Below are 24,520 nucleotides of genomic sequence, written 5' to 3'. Positions count from 1 at the left end.
GTTCATAGAAAAATAATTCTAAGTAGATGTTTCTGAATAAATAGTGTCGAAAAAGTTTCAAGCAAGATGCACTGTCAGCAAAATTTCTGAAAAAAGCTCCCACGTGGACGCTCTTTTGCTACAGTAGTTCGTAGAAAAATAATTCTGAGTAGACGTTTTTGAACAAATAGTGTCGAAAACACTTCAAGCAGGATGCAGTGTCAGTAAAATTTCTGAAAAAAGCTCCCACGTGGACGCTCTTTTGCTACAGTAGTTCGTAGAAAAATGAGGCTATAAATGAGCCAAATTTTATTCTTAGGTTGCATAACTTACAGCAAAAAAAAAAAATTAGAGAGGCTAAGAAGAAAATAAATTGAAGATGAGTGAACGTATTTGTGCTGTTATTTACTATGATGGTGAGGTTTGTAACACTAAGAACGGTGTTGTTTTTTAATCGAATAACACAGCGAGACTGGTTTTTAACCAGAACATAGATATGATAGAACTTTGTAAAAGAATTAGGCGTAAAATCTTCAGAACGACGCCAATGAAAGTTTTGTCTATTAAATATCGATTTTATGCTTCAGTTGATCCTGTGACATATGAATCATTCGACATTAAAGGTGCTCGTAGCTTAGAGGCAATGGTGCAGACTCATTTCGCTAGTGGATCACCCTATCTTGAGTTATATGTGCAATTTTTATCGACAAATGATGCATTTGTAGCTTTAACATTTACTGCCAGTCGAGAGGAATACACGACCCCTGCCCGACACTCTATTAGTGGGTGCCAAAAAACGGAAGCGCCCGTGTTTAGAAGCAGTATGAAATACCTAACCCCTGAACGACACTCTGTTAGTGGATGGGACATGCACCTTAGTGGGTCGATGTTTGATGCTGGAAATACATACTGGAGAATGACATCAACTTCTAGTGGTTGGCAATCCAAATCTGATTGGAGACATTGTGAAACGTTTATAAGGAGGGATGGTGTACTCCCTAAGACGTCCACCAACGAGGAAACCTTGTACGTTGTACATGATAATGGGTCAGATGATGAGTCCGATACGGATCCACCTTGAGAGGCTGGCCCTGATGGTGCAGAAGTTGCATTATTTTCTAAACCAGAGCCTGTTACAACCATACCTGAAGATGTTTAAGGGGGTTCAGATGATGTAGAAGAAGATTCACGATTCAGGGCGTAGTCGCCTCCAGCCCACATGCATAATGTCGATCTATCTCAAGATGATGCGTTGGAGTTTCCAGATCTACCACATAGAAGGCGTGATAATACAAGTTCCTCATTAGATTCGGGTGAATTGGAAGTTGGTAAGGAGTTTTTCCAATAAAGATAGTTTTCTTGGTGCATTAAAACAACATAGTATCATGAACGGGTTAACTACAAAGTGGTTAAATCCGAATCCGATAAGTTTGAGGCTAAGTGTGCAATGCAAGATGGTACATGTTCATGGAAAATCATGGCCTCGTTGAGGAAAAACACAGGCTTGTGGGAGATAAAAAAGTACAAAGGTCCACATACATGTGTTGCCGGTACAGTTTCACTAACTGTTTAGAGTTTTTTAATAGTACTGTTATTACGTACTGCTGTATTTTTTAACGTACTTCATTGATAGGTGTTTCAGAAGATCATCCCAAGATGGATTTAGATATGTTAGCTACCTTAATACTACTGATGGTGAAGGCAGATCCCAGAACTTCAGTGCCGATCTTAATTGCCAATAGTCGTAGCCAGTTGAGGTACACAGCCTTTTACTGCAAGGCTTGAATAGCTAAGCAGAAGGTGTTGGAAAATATGCATGGTGGGTGGGACGCTTCATATAATGAAGTGTGGTAGTAGTGTCAGGTGCTGGAGAGATATGTCCCAGGTTGTGTAACAGACCTTGAAATGGAACCTGCGTACTACAAGGACCGATTGCTCTGTGGATGCCAAGTATTTAAGCGTCTGTTATAGAGCTTTAAGTAATGCAGAGATGCATTTCTATATTGCAAGCCATTGGTACAAATTGACAGTATCTTTATGTACGGTAGATATACCCATCCGCTATTACTAGCTATGACACAGGATGGCAGTGGGAGAATCCTTCCAATTGTGTTTGCAATAACACCAGGGGAGTTAGCTGATGACTAGGATTTCTTTCTTTCTAGGTTAAAGAGGCATGTCTGCCCCCAACCTGCGTCATATAGAATTAGGGCACCGGAATACTAGCCGCAATTGAGCGACAGGAAAGCTTGTGGCATTGCACACACCATCGGTATTGCCTAAGGAACGTTGCGTCCAACTACTACGGGCAATTTCGATTTACAAGTGAAAAATGACAAGTGACCAACATGGGTATTTAATATCTATTAATATAATTTTGTTTGTAATATTGAATTTATTTTAAATGGAAAAGTGGTATGTAATTTTTGCTATCAACTTATATTGGCAGGGTATGAGATAAGTAAGGACCGTTTTCATGAGATGTTGACGAATTTGCGTTCAGTTAACGAAGAAGGCACAGACTACCTCTTTAACATACCTTTTGAACAGTGGAAACAAGCATACGACGGCGGCATACGATATGGTCATATGACCTCAAACCTGGCTGAATACATAAATTCTGTTCTAAAAGGAACACGTTATTTGTCGATAACATCGGTTGTTTGATAGACATATTTTTATTTAGCGACACTATTTTCAAAAAGAGCAGTGAGTTATAAAGGCCAAATGCAAGAAGGCCATGTATGATGCGCAAAGGTATTGCAAGAAATTAACAAGGTGAAGGCACGATCGAACACCATGCACATAGTCTGTCACGATCGAGACAACTTAAAGTTTCATGTGACGGAGTTTGACAGACTGCACGATGGTATTATTAGCGGTTAATATCATGTACACTTGAGAAATAGGACTTGCGACTGGAAGAGGTTTGACGCACTTCGTTATCCAAGTGCTTATGTAATTGTAGATTGTCAGAATCTCCGTTTAGATCCCATGAGCTATGTCGACGAAGTGTACTAACTAGAAACCATGTACAAAGCGTGAAGACACGTATTCTCACCTGTCCCAGATGAACGTAAGTGGCCGCCTGTATCGCTTGCTCCGTTTAAGCTGTTACTGGATAGAGAATTGTATCGCAAACTAAAGGGTCGACCTTGCTCGACTAGAATACGTACCAATATGGATATCCAAGAAACAACCAATCAACAGAAGTTGTGCGGATGGTGTAGGAACCCAGGCCATACAAGTAGATCATGTCCAAATTGAAATAGTTTATAGTTGTCGTAAAAAACTATGTTGTATTATTTATATTTTATTAAATGAAACTATGTTGTATTGCAATTGTCTTATTCAAAAGAACTTTTATTTTATTAAATGAAACGATATAAAAAAGTTTGTACAAATATGTTAAAAAAAATAATGTCTGTGGCGGTCGGAATCAGTGCCACATGGGGGTCGTCGATGGGTCCATGCTGGATTCCTCCTTGGATCAGCTTCGGCCGGGGGTTGTGGTTCCTCCGGCAAGGGATCTGGTTGTGGGTGTTGAGAGGGTTGTAAGAGTATGCCCAAAGATCAATCATGAGATAGTTGTAATAACATACTTGATTTATCATGTTTTAATATAAGGCGTTTCCATTATTATTTCAGTTTTTCTTTCTATGTGTATAAATAAACTGTTTTATAATAATGTCCTGAGAATAATATGATTGTTCTTAAAAGATCCTTAGTCAAGTATTATTGTTGACTAGGACAACAATAATGCATTGAGACTAACATGTAGTTGATTGATGATAAAGAGTTGTCATTGATATGAAGTGCCAAAATCAATGCATGAATATGTGTGTTAGAGAACAACATATTGGACCGACCCGCTATGAGTATGTTTCTTGGATTATTATGTAATTGTCACAACATTACTCATAGTGATTAATATGTATATGATCCTCAGACTGGAGATCATCATTATCCCAACATCGTGAGTTGAATATTTTGGTACAGTCAAATGTACACCATAACTGGTTGTTCTATCAAGGCTGATGTTGGATATATCACAATCTATGTAGATGGATATGGTTGATCAATATAGAATAGGTCCCTCCTACATAATGGGAGCAATATCTTAGGCCACTTGATTGAGTGAGACTAGAAATGAATGGCCATGCTCAAATAAGTTGATATGAGATGTCATACTTATTTGTTTATCATAGTCTACTCAAGATATCAAGAAAAATGAGATGTACTATGCAAGTGTGACTATTCCATGACTTGTGTTCATTCTAGAGATAAAGGACTTAAGGATTAATACATGAAAGATAAATCATAAAAGGTTATGTCGAATCATGACTTCTTGTAACTTAGGTAGCAATGATGCATTGCTAGATGCCACTCATTGTATGTAACATTAGAATCGTTCTAGTATTACTGCTAACATTACAAGAGCCTACAGGGTCACACCATATGGTTGAGATGATCGGAATAAAACATAGTTGATATTGTTTTTGGTTGTTACATGAATTAAATTAAATATAGAATTAATTTAATTGGGAAAAAAATATCGAAGATATTATATGTACAAGAATGTTGTACACATAATGAGAACATAATTCTATTAATATATGAAGTTGGTTCGTATATAAATTTAAATAAATATAGTTTACCAAAATCTTTGTTATAATTAATGTAATTATAATTTTCGGTCAAAAAATCATTATATTTATTTATTTATTTTAAAATATTCGACATAAATATACCAAATTTAAAAGGGAGTTATATATATAGATAATAACCCTAAAAAGAAAATCTAATTTTTTTTGAGTGGTCTAGTAGCCGTCAAAACAAAGAAATCTCTAAAACTGTTTTGGGGACTTCTTCCATTCATTGTCAACTGGGTGGACTACGTAGAGGTTGACATCTGAAAAGTTACGACTTGGTTCGATAGTGGTTCAGAATTCTCGTTGTCAAGACGTCGCTGTCTACTCAGATTGATGTTTCAAAAATTTCGAAACCATTTTCATTATTTCGGTTTTCCTGATTCGTTCCTCACACATGGATCCATGGTTGGATTGTCAGAATTTTATTTTTTCGCTGCGCCTTAGGGGCACCGGTATTCCAGCAGCGGTTACAGAGCCACTTGTGTGATACGGACTCGGGTTTAAATACTTGGGTGATGCAATTGTATGAGATGCATGCTTTAATTTCATTACATTTTTGACTGTTCAAATCATCCAAGTATATTATGATATCTATTCCTTTCGATAATTAATTAAATGTTAATCATTGTGTTATGGCCTATTCGGTTTTATGTTATTACTGTTTAACTTTGACAAATCTGTAACGATGCAATGGTTGTATTTACAATGTCCAATAAGAGTAAACCGGCTAGTGGAACAAGGGTTGTTCCGATATGAAACCTCAAGGATTAAAATCCTAAAATCACGATTCTGTTGATAAAAGTTATCAAATTGTGAGGTTTCATTTGATTGGGGTATGCGGTCTACACCGTAGGGGCTCCGCCCCCGCACCCCTGGTTTACCTTAGATCCCCATCATCTTTCAATATGTTTTGTAATAAATAAAACTTGATGGGCCATAAAAGATGGAAAAGGATATTTTATAATCCACTTAGTAAAACATTGAATGATGTATGCTATTTTTTAACATGCACGGTGTTTGAAATGCATAGTAATAGCCCGATGACCTATTTGATAAAAGGTTGTAATTTTATAAAATACGGCCTGTGTGTCATGCCTTACTATTATTCTCTTGTATTTCTCTTCTCATCTTACTCCCTCGTATGTAAAATGAGTTTCTGCATATTGTAATTTGTAAAAAAGTTACTATGGGTTTGACGAGAAGGAAGATGGGCCAATCAGTGTGGATCAACAGCTTGTGAAGACGGCTTTCACCTTTAGGTTTCCTTTCGGTTCTCCCATTGGCTTGGGATGAACCACTATAGTTTATGGGTCATAACTATTGCATTTATTTATTGCTTTATTTATTCATGTATGAGATGCTATGGATGTCTAAAGCATGCAAATTAGGTAATAATAAATCTCATTAATTGATGAGATCAATTAAAAGATTAAATGGACTGAAGTAGACCATAGTTGGTGAGATACAATATCTTTAATAAAATCCCTCTATTAGAATATTAAGTCATCATGGCCTTCCAATTTTGCCCTCGTTAAGGCCTCGATCAATACTATGTAGGTCATGCCAAAGTAGAGTACTAGTATTTATCTTGGTTAAACGCGAAGAATAAACAAGTGATATTCGCTGGTTAAGAATTGGTTAATGACTTAACTAGGTTACTCTAATAGGAATAGAAACCTAGAGGCAAGTAATTGGATAAATCATAAGATGATTAGAGCAAGAGTTGTTCTCCAAATTGTAGGAGATACATATGATGTAATTAGCAAATAATTGCTTACCTAAATAACCATAATCTTGAGAGTAAAGCCAAAGCTGACTTAGGAAGAGGTGAAATATGGATCCTTAACTGTGACGTCCCTAATTTGACCCTAGTCGGGAAGTGGTGTCGGGACCGTTAAACCGAGTCTTATAAGTAATTAGAAGTTATATTCTATGTTTATGATGTTAGCAAATGCATGTGTGAAAGTTGCATGCATTAATTTGATCATTTCCATGTGAATTTATTTAGATGGACTTATATGAAACATTGTTGAAAGGTGATAGGCCAATCTTCAAAGGTCTAATAGTACATGCATGCAAAAGTATGGTTTTGCATGTCAATTTACCCAAAGAGAGGGAAGTGGCGGCCATGGTGATGAATATGGGCAAAAGAAAACATGTCTTAAACATGTTTTGCTAGTGGTGGATGTTAGAAATAATAAAATAAGAGTATGGAAAAAAAATTAATGTTAGTAGGATGAGAAACAAAAAAAAGTGTTCATCTTTCTCCATAGCCCTTGGCCGAATATCCTAAAGAAAGAAAAGAAAAAAATTTGTTCATCTATTTTCACTTCTTGGCCGAAAATACTAAGGAAAAAGGGGGAGGATTTTTGCTCCATGCTTGGGTTGGAAGAGATCTAGAAGGAGATTTGGCTAAGTTTGCATCAAGATTAAGGTATGTATGAGGTTGTGTTAGGAGTTTCATGCATGTTTTGGTTGCTAACTTGATGTGCATGTTAGCCATGGCTCAAATCTTTGTTATGCCATGGAAATGGTATTTGGCCAAAGTTGTTATGGTGATAAAGCCATTGCATGCTAAGTGTAAAGCTTGATGATGATGCATGCAATGATGGATTGTCTACTCTTGAGTAAGATTTTGAGTTTTCTTTTGTTTAATCATGATTGAAGTTGAAAAGGAGCATGATTGTCATATTCGCCATGATGCATTCATAAGCGTGGTTCATGCTTCTTGCATGTTAGTTAAAATTTGTGTTTTGGATGGCTATGGACACCTTGAAATTCAGCCATGCTCATATATGTATATATATGTTTGCACATGATGTTTGGTTATGAACTAAGTGATGAATATGTTTGTTTAAAGAAGAAGATGTTGAAGAATGAATGTGAAATTGCAAGCACATTCGCCTAGCACACATATGAGTGCTTGATGCTATATTATAAGTTTTGAGCAACAATATGCAAAGCATTAACTAGTAAAATGCATGCTGTTTTTATGAGGTATTAAGTGCATAATTGGCCTCAACATGTACATGAATATTCGCCTTGGGTAGCCTATTGAAGGCCTTAGCTTTTCCTTGATGCTCGAATAAATTGTATTGAATTGCTTGATGTAGTATAAAATGTGCATGACCATTGTGTATTCAAGCTAAAGAGTAGCCATATGACCATTTAAACTCCTTGTCATATTCGGCCATAAGCTAGCACAATGAGGTTTTAATAGATTGAATTTGTTTGAATTAGCTCAAGAGCTAAGAGGGCCACAATTGGACAAGGGAAGGAAAAGTGATCGAATAGCCGTAAAAGCTGTTCGACAACATCCGAGGTAAGTCCTCAAGAAGTGACCTTAATTGAATTATGTGGAATGAAATATGGATGTATTGATTATTGATTTAGGTGTGTATGAGTATTCAATTCTACCCGGGCTAAGTCCCGGCGATTATGCTAATGATTATAATTGTGTTTGAGCCTTAGTAACGAAAATGAAATATGTATGTCCAATGATTATTGATGTATGTGTGCATGAGAAATTGAATGATATCCGGCTAAGCCCCAAGACAATTATGCTGAAATTATATCCGGTTAAGACCAAGGCAATTGTGCTAGTGGCTATATCCGGCTAAGACCAAGGCATTCGTGCGAGTCATTCTATCCGGCTAAGACCAAGGCATTTGTGCACATGCTTATATCCGTTATATTCAAGAATCTTGGGCTGGAGGTGAGTGTTGGTTGCTGTAATAAATTCAATTAGTACACTCGAGAAGCCCAAAGAATAAGGTACGTTTATATGTGCATTGGAAAGTCGACATGTTTGAGCAACATTCGCTCAATCGACTAATGAATTTCAGTTATTGAATTGATTGATACTTTGTGAAAGTATATAATGATGAAGTGTGAAGTAAGAATGTGTATTAATGAAATGATGCATTTGGCTATGTGAATGTATTGCTGTAAATAGAGTTGATTATATTCCTTGAGACTTACTAAGCATAAAAATGCTTACCCCGTTACTTTGGCTCTCTGTTTTATAGATTTCGCCGATAGCAATCGGATTCGGGATCAATAAAGTCAAGTCATCCACACTATCAACGCCTCTATTTTGGTATAAATTTTGTTTGAACTTTGAAATGGCATGTATAGGACTACCCCTTGTTGGTTTAAAAATGTGGTGATGTATATGTATACGGCCATGCGAAAATGGCTCGTAAAAGGAAGCATGAACTTGGACTATTTTTGGTTTGTATGGATATATATGGTGTCATGATGTGATTATGGATTGGAAATGGGAGTGTTGGTCACATGATCAGCCATTGGTATGGTTAAAATGATCATATATGAACCTATGTATGGCAAGACTAGTTGGTTCATGGAGACTACAAAATAGGTAAGACCTACCTTAAAAACAGATGCTGCCAGCTGCAGTGACGTGAATGTGAAAAATCACCAAAATTTGTAGGAATGGTATTAAATAGTGAATAAGATATGTAAATGAACCTTGATGAGTCTATTTCATATGGAAGAAACGAAATGGTCATAGGAGTTACATGTTAAGAGATATTAAAGCTATTGTGAGACAGGGCCAAAACGGTTTCTGGGTCCCCTGTCGCAACTTTAAAAATTTACTATAAATTATCCAGAAAGAATTAGGAGTCGTGCCTTATATGTACAGATTCCATTTTGAGTCTAGTTTCATTAGAAACAAACGGCACCAGTATTAAAGCCCTGTACAGATAGATATTAAAGTTATAACGCGCGAAGGTCAGAGCAGTCGATCCCTGTAACATGGGTGACTTTAACTAATAAACTGTACCAATTGGCCCAACCAAAAATTCTAGAAATAAAACCATGGATGGATATATGAGTCTAAATTCAGGGAAAATTTACAAAACCAGTTTCTGAGTTTTGGAACTCGAGATATGATTTTTAAGGCGACGGTGATGCAGTTTTCCAGCCTGACTGGAAATGTCAAATTGGTGGGCAAAACATGTGAACTTGGCTTGTTAACCCCTCGTGTCCGACACCGGCGATGGTCTCGGGTTCGGGGTGTTACAATTTTATTGGTATCAGAGCCACGGTTTAGTCGATTCTAGGACTACCGTGATGTGTTTGGGGTCTAGCTATACATGCCATTAAATGATGACTCGATAGTGTGGTGATTTCTGACAATTTGACTTTGTGTTTGTTTATAGCAATGGATCCCGATCCCAACCGAGCGATAGCTGATGATGTGGAGAGTGTGGCGCCTGCTCCCGCGCAAGGGACAGCGTCGGCGGACTCTCAACCTATGGCCAGCAATTCGAATGACGAGGCTAGGCAAGCCTTTTATAGTGTGATGAACGAATGGTTTAATCAATACATTCGAACTAACACGGCTGTTCCACAACCTCCATTCCCGACAAATGCAACCCCCACACCTACAATACCTCCGGTGACTGACCAAATAAGGTCAAGTAAGCCCCCAGTCGATAGGATTCGAAAACATGGGGCCACTGAATTTAAGGCTACGGATGATGATGATGCCTAGCGAGCTGAATTTTGGTTGGATAACACTATTCGGGTGCTCGATGAGCTATCCTGTACACCCGATGAGTGCTTAAAGTGTACCATCTCCTTGCTACGTGAGTCCGCCTACTATTGGTGGAGTACTCGACTTCGTGGTACCTAGAGAGCAAGTGACTTGGGAATTCTTTCAAACCGAGTTCAAAAAAGTATATCATCGAGATTCATCGACCAAAAGCGAAGGAATTCCTTGACCTTAAGCAAGGTTCTATGTCGATTCGACTCACGAACGAAAATTTGTGAGGCTTAGCCAGACGCGAGAATGCATTTCGTCCGAAGCCATTATGTGTAAACGCTTTGAGGATGGGCTGAATGATGATATAAGGATGTTCGTTGGCATTCTCGAGATACGAGAGTTCGTAGTACTTGTTGAGCGAGCTTGTAAAGTCAAGAGCTTAGAAAGGAGAAACAAAAGCTGATGTGGGAACCGGAGAATTCGAAAGAGGTCCTCGGAAAATCTCTTCAACAAGCATCAAAGAGATTTCGAGATGATGCGAGCCGGTCTAGAGGCGTTTCGGGCTTTTCTAGACGAGGACGCGATCGACCCCCTGTGACCACACGAGTCACTTCGATCGCCAGTGGTGGAAATGATCGCCGAGAGAGGGCGGAGTGTCCACATTGTGGCAAATGACATTCGGGGAGCTGTTGGTTTCGTGATCGCTCCTGCTATAAGTGTGGGTCGGCCGACCACTTTATGAAGGATTGCCCGAGGATGCATGAACAGAATGTAAGTCAGAGTGGAAACCCGGGTGCTACCACTGCTCGAGGTAGGCCACCTAGAAATATGGGCAATGTCAGTGGTGGTCAGAGAGGATCTAGAGATGCTACCATCAGATCTGAGGCTCGTGCTCCTGCAAGGACTTATGCCATACGCGCACGTGAGGATGCTGCCTCTCCAGATGTCATTACCGGTACTTTCACTCTTTTCAATACAAATGTGATTGCTTTGATTGACCCTGGTTCTACTCATTCATATATATGTGAAACCTTAGCATCCAAAGAAGACTTTGCCTATTGATTCTCTTGAGTTTGTAATTGGTGTCAAACCCTTGGGTCATTACGTGCTTGTCAACAAAGTGTGCAAGAAAAGTCCCCTAGTGTTCCGAGGTTCTTGTTTTCCGCGGACTTGATGCTTTTGCCGCTCGATGAGTTCGACGTTATTCTTGGTTTGGATTGGTTGACCATGCACGATGCGGTTGTAAATTGCAAGAGCAAGACTATCGATTTGAGGTGCACGAATAATGAAATAATTCGGGTTGAGTCTACGGACTTAAAGGGGTTGTCAGCTGTAATATCAGCGATGTTGGCCCAGAAATATGTAAGAAAAGGGTGCGAAGCGTACCTTGCGACGTGCTTCGATGACAAGGAATCGAAAAGAAACCCGAATCTGTGTCGTGGTTTGTGAATACCGGATGTTTTCCCGAAGAATTACCGGGTTTACCACCTGTTCGAGAAATAGAATTTGGCATCGAATTGGTACCTGGTACCACTCCAATTTCGATAGCTCCGTATCGTATGGCACCAATGGAATTAAAGGAGTTGAAAGCTCAGTTGAAAGAATTGGTGGATAGAGGTTTTGCTCGCCCGAGTTTTTCGCCTTGGGGTGCGCCAGTGTTGTTCGTGAAGAAGAAGGATGGAACCATGCGGCTGTGCAACGACTATCGTCAGCTTAATAAAGCGACGATAAGGAACAAATATCCGTTGCCACGTATTGATGACTTGTTCGATCAACTGAAGGGAGCCTCGGTGTTCTCGAAAATAGATTTGAGATCGGGCTATTATCAATTGCGAATCCGAGATTCGGACGTACCCAAGACTGCCTTCAGAACGAGATATGGTCACTATGAGTTCCTAGTGATGCCGTTTGGGCTCACTAATGCCCCTGCGGTATTTATGGATTTAATGAATCGGATCTTCAGACCATATTTGGATCGATTCGTAGTCGTGTTCATTGATGACATCTTGGTCTATTCAAGAAATGAGACCGAACATGCTGAACACCTGCGGTTAGTGCTGCAAATCTTACGGATAAGCAACTATATGCTAAGTCCAAGCAAGTGTGAGTTCGGTTAAGAGAGGTTAACTTCTTGGGTCATGTGGTATCTGCATCGGGTATTCGAGTCGACCAATAAAATTTCAGCCATACTTAATTGGAAGCCTCGAGAAATATTACTTGAGGTTCGAGCTTTTTGGGGCTTGCCGGTTATTACCGACGATTTGTAAAAGGCTTCTCAACGATAGCCACGCCGATGACGAAGCTACTCCAAAAGGATGTTAAGTTCGAATGGACGGAGAAATGCCAAAAAAGTTTCGATCAACTGAAAACTTACTTGACTGAAGCCCCAATTCTAGTGCAACCCGAGTCCGGCAAAGAGTTTGTCATCTATAGCGACGCCTCCCTACTTGGGTTAGGTTGTGTATTGATGCAAGAAGGTCGAGTTGTGGCCTATGCGTCGAAGCAATTAAAGCCACACGAGAAAAATTATCCGACCCATGATCTCGAATTGGCCGCCATCGTATTCGCCTTAAAGATTTGGCGACATTACTTATTTGGTGAAAGGTGCCATGTGTACTCGGATCACAAAAGTCTCAAATATTTGATGACCCAAAGAGACTTAAATCTGCGACAAAGACGTTGGCTCGAGCTGTTAAAGGATTATGAGCTGGTCATTGACTATCACCCGGGAAAGGCGAATGTGGTTGCGGATGCCTTGAGTCGTAAATCATTATTCGCTTTACGAGCGATGAACGTGCACTTGTCTGTTCGATCCGATAGTGTGTTAGTAGCTAAATTGAAAGCCAAACCACTATTGATACATCAAATTCGAGAAGCTCAGAAAGTCGACAACGAGTTGGCTGCAAAACGGGCCGAGTGTGTTCCGAACAAGGACTCGGAATTTCAAATCGACGATGACAATTGTTTGAGGTTCAAAAGTCGTCTGTGTGTTCCAAAGAATTCGGAACTCATTTCGATAATTCTGAATGAAGCCCATTGTAGCCGAATGGCAATCCACCCGGGGAGTACGAAGATGTACAATGATTTGAAACGTCGGTTTTGGTGGCATGGTATGAAGCGAGACATCTCCGACTTTGTTTCGAGATGTTTAATATGTCAACAAGTGAAAGCGGAACATCAGGTGCCTTCAGGATTACTTCATCCAATCACGATACCTGAGTGGAAATGGGATCGAGTCACAATGGACTTTGTATCCGGACTGCCATTGTCAGCAAGTAAGAAGGATGCGGTTTGGGTCGTGGTAGATAGATTGACTAAGTCGGCCCACTTTTTCCCCGTACGTATGGATTTTTCAATGGACAAATTAGCCGAATTGTACGTTTCTCAGATTGTGAGATTACACGGGGTGCCTATTTCCATCGTGTCGAATAGAGATCCGAGATTTACCTCGCGATTTTAGAAAAAGTTGCAAGAAGCTTTGGGTACCAAGTTGTATTTCAGACCGCCTTTCACCCCAAACCGATGGTCAATCCGAGCGGATAATTCGAGATACTTGAGGATATGTTAAGATGTTGCGTCCTCGAGTTTAGTGGTTCATGGGAACGGTATTTGCCGTTGATTGAATTCGCTTACAACAACAACTTTCAATCAAGTATTAAGATGGCACCTACGAGGCCTTGTACGGTCGTAAATGCCGTACACCATTGTTTTGGACCGAGCTCGGTGAAAGCAAGATTTTCGGGTGGATTTGATTAGAGATGCTGAATGAAAGTGAAAGTAATCCGTGAAAGTCTCAAGATAGCCTCCGATCGTCGTAAGTCGTGCACGCGGATCTGAAGCGTAAGGATATCGAGTATCGTGGGTGATAAAGTGTTTCTCAAGGTATCGCCTTGGAAAAGATACTCGATTCGGCCGTAAGGGCAAGCTGAGCCCGAGGTTCATTGGGCCATATGAGATATCCGAGCGAGTCGGTCCAGTGGCATATCGTTTGATTTTGCCCCCTGAACTCAAAAAGGTTCACGATGTCTTTCATGTTTCGATGCTTCGACGCTATAGATCCGATCCATCGCACGTGATTAGTCCATCAGAAATTGAAATTCAAGCTAATATGAGTTATGAGGAAGAACCGATCCGTATCCTATCACGGGAAGTGAAAGAATTGCGAAACAAACGGGTTCCGCTAGTGAAAGTGTTATGGCTCAAGCACGGGATAGAAGAAGCTACTTGGGAGACCGAGAACTCTATGAAAGAGCGATATCCAAACCTATTTACCGGTAAGATTTTCGGGGACGAAAATTTCTTAAGTGGGGAGAGTTGTGACGTCCCTAATTTGACCCTAGTCGGAAGTGGTGTCGGGACCGTTAAACCGAGTCTTATAAGTAATTAGAAGTTATATTCTATGTTTATGATGTTAGCAAATGCATGTGTGAAAGTTGCATGCATTAATTTGATCATTTCCATGTGAATTTATTTAGATGGACTTATATGAAACATTGTTGAAAGGTGATAGGCCAATCTTCAAAGGTCTAATAGTACATGCATGCAAAAGTATGGTTTTGCATGTCAATTTACCCAAAGAGAGGGAAGTGGCGGCCATGGTGATGAATATATAAAACAAAACATGTCTTAAACATGTTTTGCTAGTGGTGGATGTTAGAAATAATAAAATAAGAGTATGGAAAAAAAATTAATGTTAGTAGGATGAGAAACAAAAAAGGTGTTCATCTTTCTCCATAGCCCTTGGCCGAATATCCTAAAGAAAGAAAAGAAAAATTTTGTTCATCTATTTTCACTTCTTGGCCGAAAATACTAAGGAAAAAGGGGGAGGATTTTTGCTCCATGCTTGGGTTGGAAGAGATCTAGAAGGAGATTTGGCTAAGTTTGCATCAAGATTAAGGTATGTATGAGGTTGTGTTAGGAGTTTCATGCATGTTTTGGTTGCTAACTTGATGTGCATGTTAGCCATGGCTCAAATCTTTGTTATGCCATGGAAATGGTATTTGGCCAAAGTTGTTATGGTGATAAAGCCATTGCATGCTAAGTGTAAAGCTTGATGATGATGCATGCAATGATGGATTGTCTACTCTTGAGTAAGATTTTTAGTTTTCTTTTGTTTAATCATGATTGAAGTTGAAAAGGAGCATGATTGTCATATTCGCCATGATGCATTCATAAGCGTGGTTCATGCTTCTTGCATGTTAGTTAAAATTTGTGTTTTGGATGGCTATGGACACCTTGAAATTCGCCATGCTCATATATGTATATATATGTTTGCACATGATGTTTGGTTATGAACTAAGTGATGAATATGTTTGTTTAAAGAAGAAGATGTTGAAGAATGAATGTGAAATTGCAAGCACATTCGCCTAGCACACATATGAGTGCTTGATGCTATATTATAAGTTTTGAGCAACAATATGCAAAGCATTAACTAGTAAAATGCATGCTGTTTTGTGAGGTATTAAGTGCATAATTGGCCTCAACATGTACATGAATATTCGGCCTTGGGTAGCCTATTGAAGGCCTTAGCTTTTCCTTGATGCTCGAATAAATTGTATTGAATTGCTTGATGTAGTATAAAATGTGCATGACCATTGTGTATTCAAGCTAAAGAGTGGCCATATGACCATTTAAACTCCTTGTCATATTCAGCCATAAGCTAGCACAATGAGGTTTTAATAGATTGAATTTGTTTGAATTAGCTCAAGAGCTAAGAGGGCCACAATTGGACAAGGGGAAGGAAAAAGTGATCGAATAGCCGTAAAAGCCGTTCGACAACATCCGAGGTAAGTCCTCAAGAAGTGACCTTAATTGAATTATGTGGAATGAAATATGGATGTATTGATTATTGATTTAGGTGTGTATGAGTATTCGAATTCTACCCGGGCTAAGTCCCGAAGGCGATTATGCTAATGATTATAATTGTGTTTGAGCCTTAGTAACGAAAATGAAATATGTATGTCCAATGATTATTGATGTATGTGTGCATGAGAAATTGAATGATATCCGGCTAAGCCCAAGACAATTATGCTGGAAATTATATCCGGTTAAGACCAAGGCAATTGTGCTAGTGGCTATATCCGGGCTAAGACCAAGGCATTCGTATGAAGTCATTCTATCCGGCTAAGACCAAGGCATTTGTGCACATGCTTATATCCGGTTATATTCCGAAGAATCTTGGGCTGGAGGTGAGTGTTGGTTGCTGTAATAAATTCAATTAGTACACTCGAGAAGCCCAAAGAATAAGGTACGTTTATATGTGCATTGGAAAGTCGACATGTTTGAGCAACATTCGCTCAATCGACTAATGAATTTCAGTTATTGAATTGATTGATACTTTGTGAAAGTATATAATGATGAAGTGTGAAGTAAGAATGTGTATTAATGAAATGATGCATTTGGCTATGTGAATGTATTGCTGTAATTAGAGTTGATTATATTCCTTGAGACTTACTAAGCATAAAAATGCTTACCCCGTTACTTTGGCTCTCTGTTTATAGATTTCGCCGATAGCAATCGGATTCGGGATCAATAAAGTCAAGTCATCCACACTATCAACGCCTCTATTTTGGTATAAATTTTGTTTGAACTTTGAAATGGCATGTATAGGACTACCCCTTGTTGGTTTAAAAATGTGGTGATGTATATGTATACGGCCATGCGAAAATGGCTCGTAAAAGGAAGCATGAACTTGGACTATTTTGGTTTGTATGGATATATATGGTGTCATGATGTGATTATGGATTGGAAATGGGAGTGTTGGTCACATGATCAGCCATTGGTATGGTTAAAATGATCATATATGAACCTATGTATGGCAAGACTAGTTGGTTCATGGAGACTACAAAATAGGTAAGACCTACCTTAAAAACAGATGCTGCCAGCTGCAGTGACGTGAATGTGAAAAATCACCAAAATTTGTAGGAATGGTATTAAATAGTGAATAAGCTATGTAAATGAACCTTGATGAGTCTATTTTCATATGGAAGAAACGAAATGGTCATAGGAGTTACATGTTAAGAGATATTAAAGCTATTGTGAGACAGGGCCAGAACGGTTTCTGGGTCCGCTGTCGCAACTTTAAAAATTTACTATAAATTATAAAGAAAGAATTAGGAGTCGTGCCTTATATTTACAGATTCCATTTTGAGTGTAGTTTCATTATAAACAAACGGCACCAGTATTAAATCCCTGTACAGAGAGATATTAAAGTTATAACGCGCGAAGGTCAGAGCAGTCGATCCCTGTAACATGGGTGACTTTAACTAATAAACTGTACCAATTGGCCCAACCAAAAATTCTAGAAATAAATCCATGGATGGATATATGAGTCTAAATTCATGGAAAATTTACGAAACCAGTTTCCGAGTTTTGAAACTCGAGATATGATTTTTAAGGCGACGGTGACGCAGTTTTCCAGCCTGACTGGAAATGTCAAATTGGTGGGCAAAACATGTGAACTTGGCTTGTTAACCCCTCGTGTCCGACACCGGCGATGGTCTCGGGTTCGGGGTGTTACATTAACCCACTAGAAATACTTTTAAGAAAGTTTTTCTGAAATTAATATATAAGGGTTATTAATTTTGAAATAAAATAGTGGGAACATGTTTAATAAAGTCCTTTTAATGATTGATATAAATACAGTAAATTTATTCACACGAATATTTTATTGTTATAGATATATTATGGCTGCAAACAATACACTCTTATTACGATCGGTCCTTGAGAAGAACAAATTGAATGGTTTGAACTTTCTTGACTAGTTTCGTAACTTGAGGATTTTCCTCAAACAAGAACGGAAGTTATATGTCATTGAACAACCATTTCCTATTGAACCATTCGGTAATGCCTCGAGAGCTGATAGAGATGCTCACAAGAAGCATCTCGATGACATGGTAGACGTTGGATGTCTTATGCTTGCCACTATGAATCCTGAGCTTCAAAAGCAACATGAGGACATGGTTGCTTATGATATGATCGAGCACATGAAAGAACTTTATTAAGGGCAAGCACGACAAGAGAGGTTCGATATCTCTAAGGACCTATTCCAGTGTAAGCTGGCTGAAGGAAGCCCAGTAGGACCTCATGTTCTTAAGATGATTGGCTATATTGAAAGCCTGTTTAAGCTTGGGTTTCCATTGGGCCAAGAGTTAGCCACTGATGTTATTCTACAATCATTGCCGGATAGCTACAACCAGTTTGTCCTCAATTTCAATATGAATGAAATTGACAAGACTCTGCCATAGTTGCTCAGTATGTTACGAACTACTGAAGACAACATGAAAAAGGTTGGACCCAAGCCCATACTGATGGTCCATAACAACAAGGGCAAGGGAAAGGCCAAAGTTCAGACAAAGCCCAAAGGGGAGGGTAGGCCCAAGCCTGGAAAAGGAAAGGCTGCATTGAAACCTAAAGGTGGGGTGTCTAAAGAAGGAAACTACGTTCATGGTGGTGTGACTGGACATTGGAAGCGGAACTGCCCTATCTATCTTGAGGAAATCAAGAAGGCCAAAACAAGCGGAACGTCTGCTTCAGGTATTTATGTTATTGATATTAATTTATCAACTACTACTTCTTGGGTATTAGATATTGGTTGTGGTTCTCATATTTGTACTTCTATACAGGGGCTACAAAGGAGTAAGACTTTGACTAGAGGAGATGTGGACCTGCGAGTTGGAAATGGAGCAAGAGTTGCTGCATTAGCTGTGGGAACATATATTTTATCTTTGCCTAGTGGATTTGATTTATGTTTAGAGGATTGTTATTTTGTGCCTAGTTTGACTAAAAACATTATTTCAATTTCTTGTTTAGACAAAATTGGTTTTGAGATAATTATTAAGAATAATTGTTGTTCCTTTTATCTCAATAATATTTTCTATGGTTCAGCACAATTGATAAATGGCCTCTATATTTTAGACCAAATGAATCCCATTTACAACATAAATACTAAAAGATCTAAAATAAATGACTCAAATCAAACTTATCTTTGGCATTGTAGTTTGGGCCACATAAGTGAGAAACGCATATCCAAACTCCATAAAGATGTCTCTTGGATTCATTTATTTTTGAATAATTTGAAGTATGTGAATCTTGCTTATTGGGAAAAATGACTAAATCTCCTTTTACTGGTAAAAGTGAACGAGCAAGTGATTTATTGGGCTTAATACATTCTGATATATATGGACCAATAAATACACAGGCTAGAGGTAGTTTTCACTACTTCATTACTTTCACTGATGATTTCAGTAGATATGGGTATATTTATCTCATGTGCCGTAAGTCAGAGGCCCTTGAAAAGTTCAAGGAATACAAAAATGAAGTACAAAATCAATTAGGAAAAACTATCAAGACACTTCGATCTGATCGAGGTGGAGAGTATTTGAGCCTAGAGTTTGATAATCTTTTGAAAAAATGTGGGATTGTCGCACAACTTACTCCTCCTGGTACTCCTCAATGGAATGGAGTTTCTAAGAGAAGAAATCGAACTCTGTTAGACATGGTTCAATCCATGATGAGTCATGCTCTATCAACTTCCTTTTGGGGACATGCACTTGAGACAACTACTTTCACACTAAACCGTGTTCCATCTAAATCAGTTCAAAAGACGCCATATGAGATGTGGACTGAGAAACGTCCCAGTATGTCTTTTATGAAAATTTAGGGTTGCGAAGCTTATATTAAACGTCAGATGTCTACTATGCTTGAACCCAAATCTGAAAAGTGTATTTTTGTGGGGTATCCGAAAGAAACCAAAGGATATTATTTCTTTAATTGCATTGAGAACAAAGTGTTTGTTGCTCGGACTGGTGTCTTCTTAGAGAGAGAATTTGTTTCTAGAAAAGGAAGTGGGAGAAAGATTGAACTTCAAGAAATTCGAGAATCACAAGATACCACTGAACCAAAGATTGAATAGTAGCAAATTTCACAAGAAAACAAGTAACTGTTGTAGAAACACAATTACTACACAGATCTTTAAGAGAATGCCATGCACCTGAGAGATATGGATTTCTCATTACAACGCATGGTGACATTCTTCTTTTAGATCAAGATGAGCCTAGGACTTATCAAGAAGTGGTGACGAGCCCAGACTCTGAGAAATGGCTTGAGGGCATGAGATCTGAGATGGATTCCATGTATGAAAATCAAGTATGGACTTTGATTGACCCACCTGAAGGGGTTAAACCTATAAGGTGCAAATGGGTTTTCAAAAAGAAAACCGACTTGGATGGTAATGTACAAACATACAAGGGGCGATTAGTCGCTAAAGGGTTTCGCCAAATTTATGGTGTTGACTATGATGAAACCTTTTCTCCTGTAGCTATGTTTAAATCCATTAGGATCTTGCTTTCCATAGCTGCATTTCATGATTGTGAACTTTAGCAGATGGATGTCAAAACAACTTTTCTTAACGGGAAACTTGAAGAGGATGTGTAGATGAAACAACCTGAAGGTTTTGTCAATCCAAAGGATGCTAGAAAGATATGTAAGCTACAAAGATCCATTTATGGATTAAAGCAAGCATCTCGAAGCTAGAATCTTCATTTTAACAATGCAATCAAAGAGTTTGGTTTTATCAAAAATGAAGATGAGCCATGTGTTTACAAGAAAGTTAGTGGGAGCATTATCACATTCTTAGTACTGTATGTGGATGACCTACTTATCATGGGAAATGACATACCTACCTTGCAGTCTATTAAGACTTGGTCAGGAAGTTGTTTTTCTATGAAGGACTTGGGCGAAGCCACTTACATCTTAGGAGTCAAGATCTATAGAGATAGATCAAGATGACTACTAGGTCTAAGCCAAAGTACATATATAGATAAAGTACTGAAAGGTTCAGCATGGATGAATCTAAGAGAGGATTCCTACTTATGAAACATGGTATTTCACTCTCGAAGGAAATGTGTCCTTCAACTCCACAAGAGAGAATTCCATATGTTTCCGCTATTGGATCTATCATGTATGCCATGTTATGTACCTATCCAGATGTTTCCTATGCCTTAAGTATGACGAGTAGGTACCAAGTAGATCCCGGTGAAGGTCATTGGACCACAGTCATGAATATCCTTAAGTACTTAAGAAGAACTAAGGATGTATTCCTAATATATGAAGGTGAGGAAGAGTTAAGTGTAAAAGGTTACACTAATGCTAGCTTCCAAACTGATAAGGACGATTCTCGATCGCAATCAGGTTTTGTATTTTGCCTTAATGGTGGTTTTGTGATTTGGAAGAGTTCAAAGTAAAGTACAGTAGCCAGTGAGGCAACAAAAGAAGCGGTTTGAATCAAAAAGTTTATTACTGAACTAGGGGTTGTGCCTAGCATATCAGATGCTATAGAACTCCGATGTGATAACAATAGAGCCATTACACAAGCGAAAGAACCTAGATCTCACTAGCGATCCAAACATATACTTAGGTGCTACTATCTTATTCAAGAGATTATCGATCGAGGGGATGTAGAGATATGCAGAGTACATACAGATGATAACATTGTTGATCCCCTGACCAAGCCTCTGGCACAGTAGAAGCATGATCGTCACACTAAGTCACCTGGTATTAGATATATGAGTGATTGGTCTTAGTGCAAGTGGGAGATTGTAAGAGTATGCCCAAAGATCAATCATGAGATGGTTGTAATAACATACTTGATTTATCATGTTTTAATATAAGGCGTTTCCATTATTATTTCAGTTTTTCTTTCTATGTGTATAAATAAACTGTTTTATAATAATGTCCTGAGAATAAAATGATTGTTCTTAAAAGATCCTTAGTCAAGTATTATTATTGACTAGGACAACAATAATGCATTGAGACTAACATATAGTTGATTGATGATAAGAGTTGTCATTGATATGGAGTGTTAAAATCAATGCATGAATATATGTGTTAGAGAACAACATATTAGACTAACCCACTATGAGTATGTTTCTTGGATTATTATATAATTGTCACAACATTACTCATATGATTAATATGTATATGATCCTCAGACTTGAGATCATCATTATCCCAACATCGTGAGTTGTGTATTTTGATACAGTCAAATGTACACCGTAACTGGTTGTTCAATAAAGGTTGATGTTGGATATACCATAATCTATGTAGAGGGATATGGTTGATCAATATAGAATAGGTCCCTCCTACATAATGGGAGTAATATCTTAGGCCACATGATTGAGTGAGACTAGAAATGCATGGCCATGCTCAAATAAGTTGATATGAGATGTCATACTTATTTGTAAATCATAGTCTACTCAAGATATCAAGAAACATGAGATGGACTATGCAAGTGTGACTATTTCATGACTTGTGTTCATTCCAGAGATAAAGGACTTAAGGATTAATGCATAAAAGATAAATCACAAAAGATTATGTCGAATCATGACTTTTTGTAACTTAGGTAACAATGATGCATTGCTAGATGTCACTCATTGTATGTAACATTAGAATCGTTCTAGTATTACTGCTAACGTTACAAAAGCCTACAGGGTCACACCATATGGTTGAGATGATTAGAATAAAACATAGTTGGTATTGTTTTTGGTTGTCACATGAATTAAACTAATTATAGAATTAATTTAATTGGGAAATCAAATATTGAACATATTATATGTACAAGAATGTTGTACACATAATGAGAACATAATTCTATTAATACATAAAGTTGGTTCGTATATAAATTTAAATAAATATAGTTTACCTAAATCTTTATTATAATTAATGTAATTATAATTTTCGGTTAAAACATCATTATATTTATTTATTTATTTTAAAATATTCGATACAAATATACCAAATTTAAAAAGGGAGTTATATATATAGATAAGAACCCTAAAAAGAAAACTTAGTTTTTTTTTTGAGTGGTCTAGCAGCCGTCAAAACAAAGAAATCTCTAAAATCGTTTTGGGGACTTCTTCCGTTCATTGTCAACTGGGTGAACTATGTAAAGGTTGCCATCTGAAAAGTTACGACTTGGTTCGATAGTGGTTCGGAATTCTCATTGTCGAGGCATCGCTGTTTACTCATATTGAAGTTTCGATAATTTCGAAACCATTTTCATTATTTTAGTTTTCCCGATTCGTTCCTCGCACATGGATCCATGGTTGGAATGCTGAAATTCTATTTTTTCGCTGCGCCTTGGGGGCACTGGCATTCCAGCAAGGGTGACCCATCTTGATAGAATAATGACTGCGACGGTGTTTGCATCACCCATGGTGGAGGTGTTTGAATCCCGTAAGGTGATGGGGATTGGTAGAAAGAAGAGCTCCCTGATGGTGCCTCGTTTGATCCTCATACGAAAGCGGCCTATAGATCGACGGTTGGCTCAGAGTAATCGGGAACGTAGATTAACCAGGCTATGGATTCCAACCTGTCATAGGACTAGGAAAAGGAAACATATAAGGGCTAGGATACGCACCTAGCATAATCTAAAAAGGCTGTGATGTGGGTGTCATCAGTTGAACTGTTGGGCCAAGTGATTGTATAGGTGCTGTCGATGGGCCTGCGTTGTCGTCCCTTTTTCTTGGATTTAAAGGGCCCCGTGTTCCCTTTGGGCACGAATTTGTTGTCGCGTCTCCTCTTCCGACAATAAATATGACTTGCATGGATCGTAAACCATGGCATGTATTCGGTACGATGCTAACTCTAGAACGATGATCGGCTCTGGAGTAGGTATATAATCATACCGATTTTCCCACATTTCGATATAGTGTGACCAGAATCTCAGCCAATCCGTATGCAGTTGTCGTAAGTTGACTTTATGCTTATCATCAAACACCTCGGGTGCCTCGGGAATCGGTTGTTGGAATCCAAATTGCCATAATACTCTATTTGATTGGTGCATCTCCACGGTAGCATAATTCACCAATGGGACCTTTACATGCTAAATGTTTGGATTTTGAAGGAATTCATCCGGGATTACTGCCCGAATTGTCGGATCCTCGTATGGTGTCCATTAAAACTATATGAACATGATAAAAATATTACTTATATACATAATACATAATACATAATACTAAATGCTAAATACTAAATACAAAATGACTATTTTATTATGTATATATATTTTATTTAATACTTACTTGTGCTTTCGATCGTTGGTCTAATAGAAGCCCTATATCTTTGAGAGTGGTAGGTATTCCGACATAACTCGCCGAATGGTTTCACCTAACTAAAAAAAATTTTAGCATACAATTATATTTTAAATCTACGTAATAATTGTAAAATCTAGTATAAAATTTATCTCGTTATGAGTGGAAATGTATATGGGTGGTCCACTCGATGACGTAAAAATGGAAAGCGAAACAATGCCCATGATTGCAGTAGTGATAGGCAACCTCCTATTTTGGCTTTGTTCGGTCGCGTCGCCTCGTACATT

At 38.4% G+C, this 24,520-nt stretch overlaps 1 protein-coding gene across 1 annotated transcript; it reads left to right on the top strand.

Annotated features, from left to right (window-relative positions):
* Positions 1 to 3,428: 3,428 nt before the first annotated feature.
* LOC108471409 (uncharacterized) lies at positions 3,429 to 18,389 on the top strand. The gene is made up of 3 exons (XM_017773032.1): positions 3,429 to 3,539; positions 17,907 to 18,104; positions 18,195 to 18,389. The coding sequence occupies exons 1-3, from the start codon at positions 3,429 to 3,431 to the stop codon at positions 18,387 to 18,389; spliced, it is 504 nt and encodes a 167-aa protein (XP_017628521.1).
* Positions 18,390 to 24,520: the final 6,131 nt, after the last annotated feature.

The sequence above is a fragment of the Gossypium arboreum genome, chromosome 11, assembly GCF_025698485.1.
Source record: "Gossypium arboreum isolate Shixiya-1 chromosome 11, ASM2569848v2, whole genome shotgun sequence".
NCBI classification, from domain to species: Eukaryota; Viridiplantae; Streptophyta; class Magnoliopsida; order Malvales; family Malvaceae; genus Gossypium; species Gossypium arboreum.
This window is presented reverse-complemented; position numbering and strand designations above follow the sequence as displayed.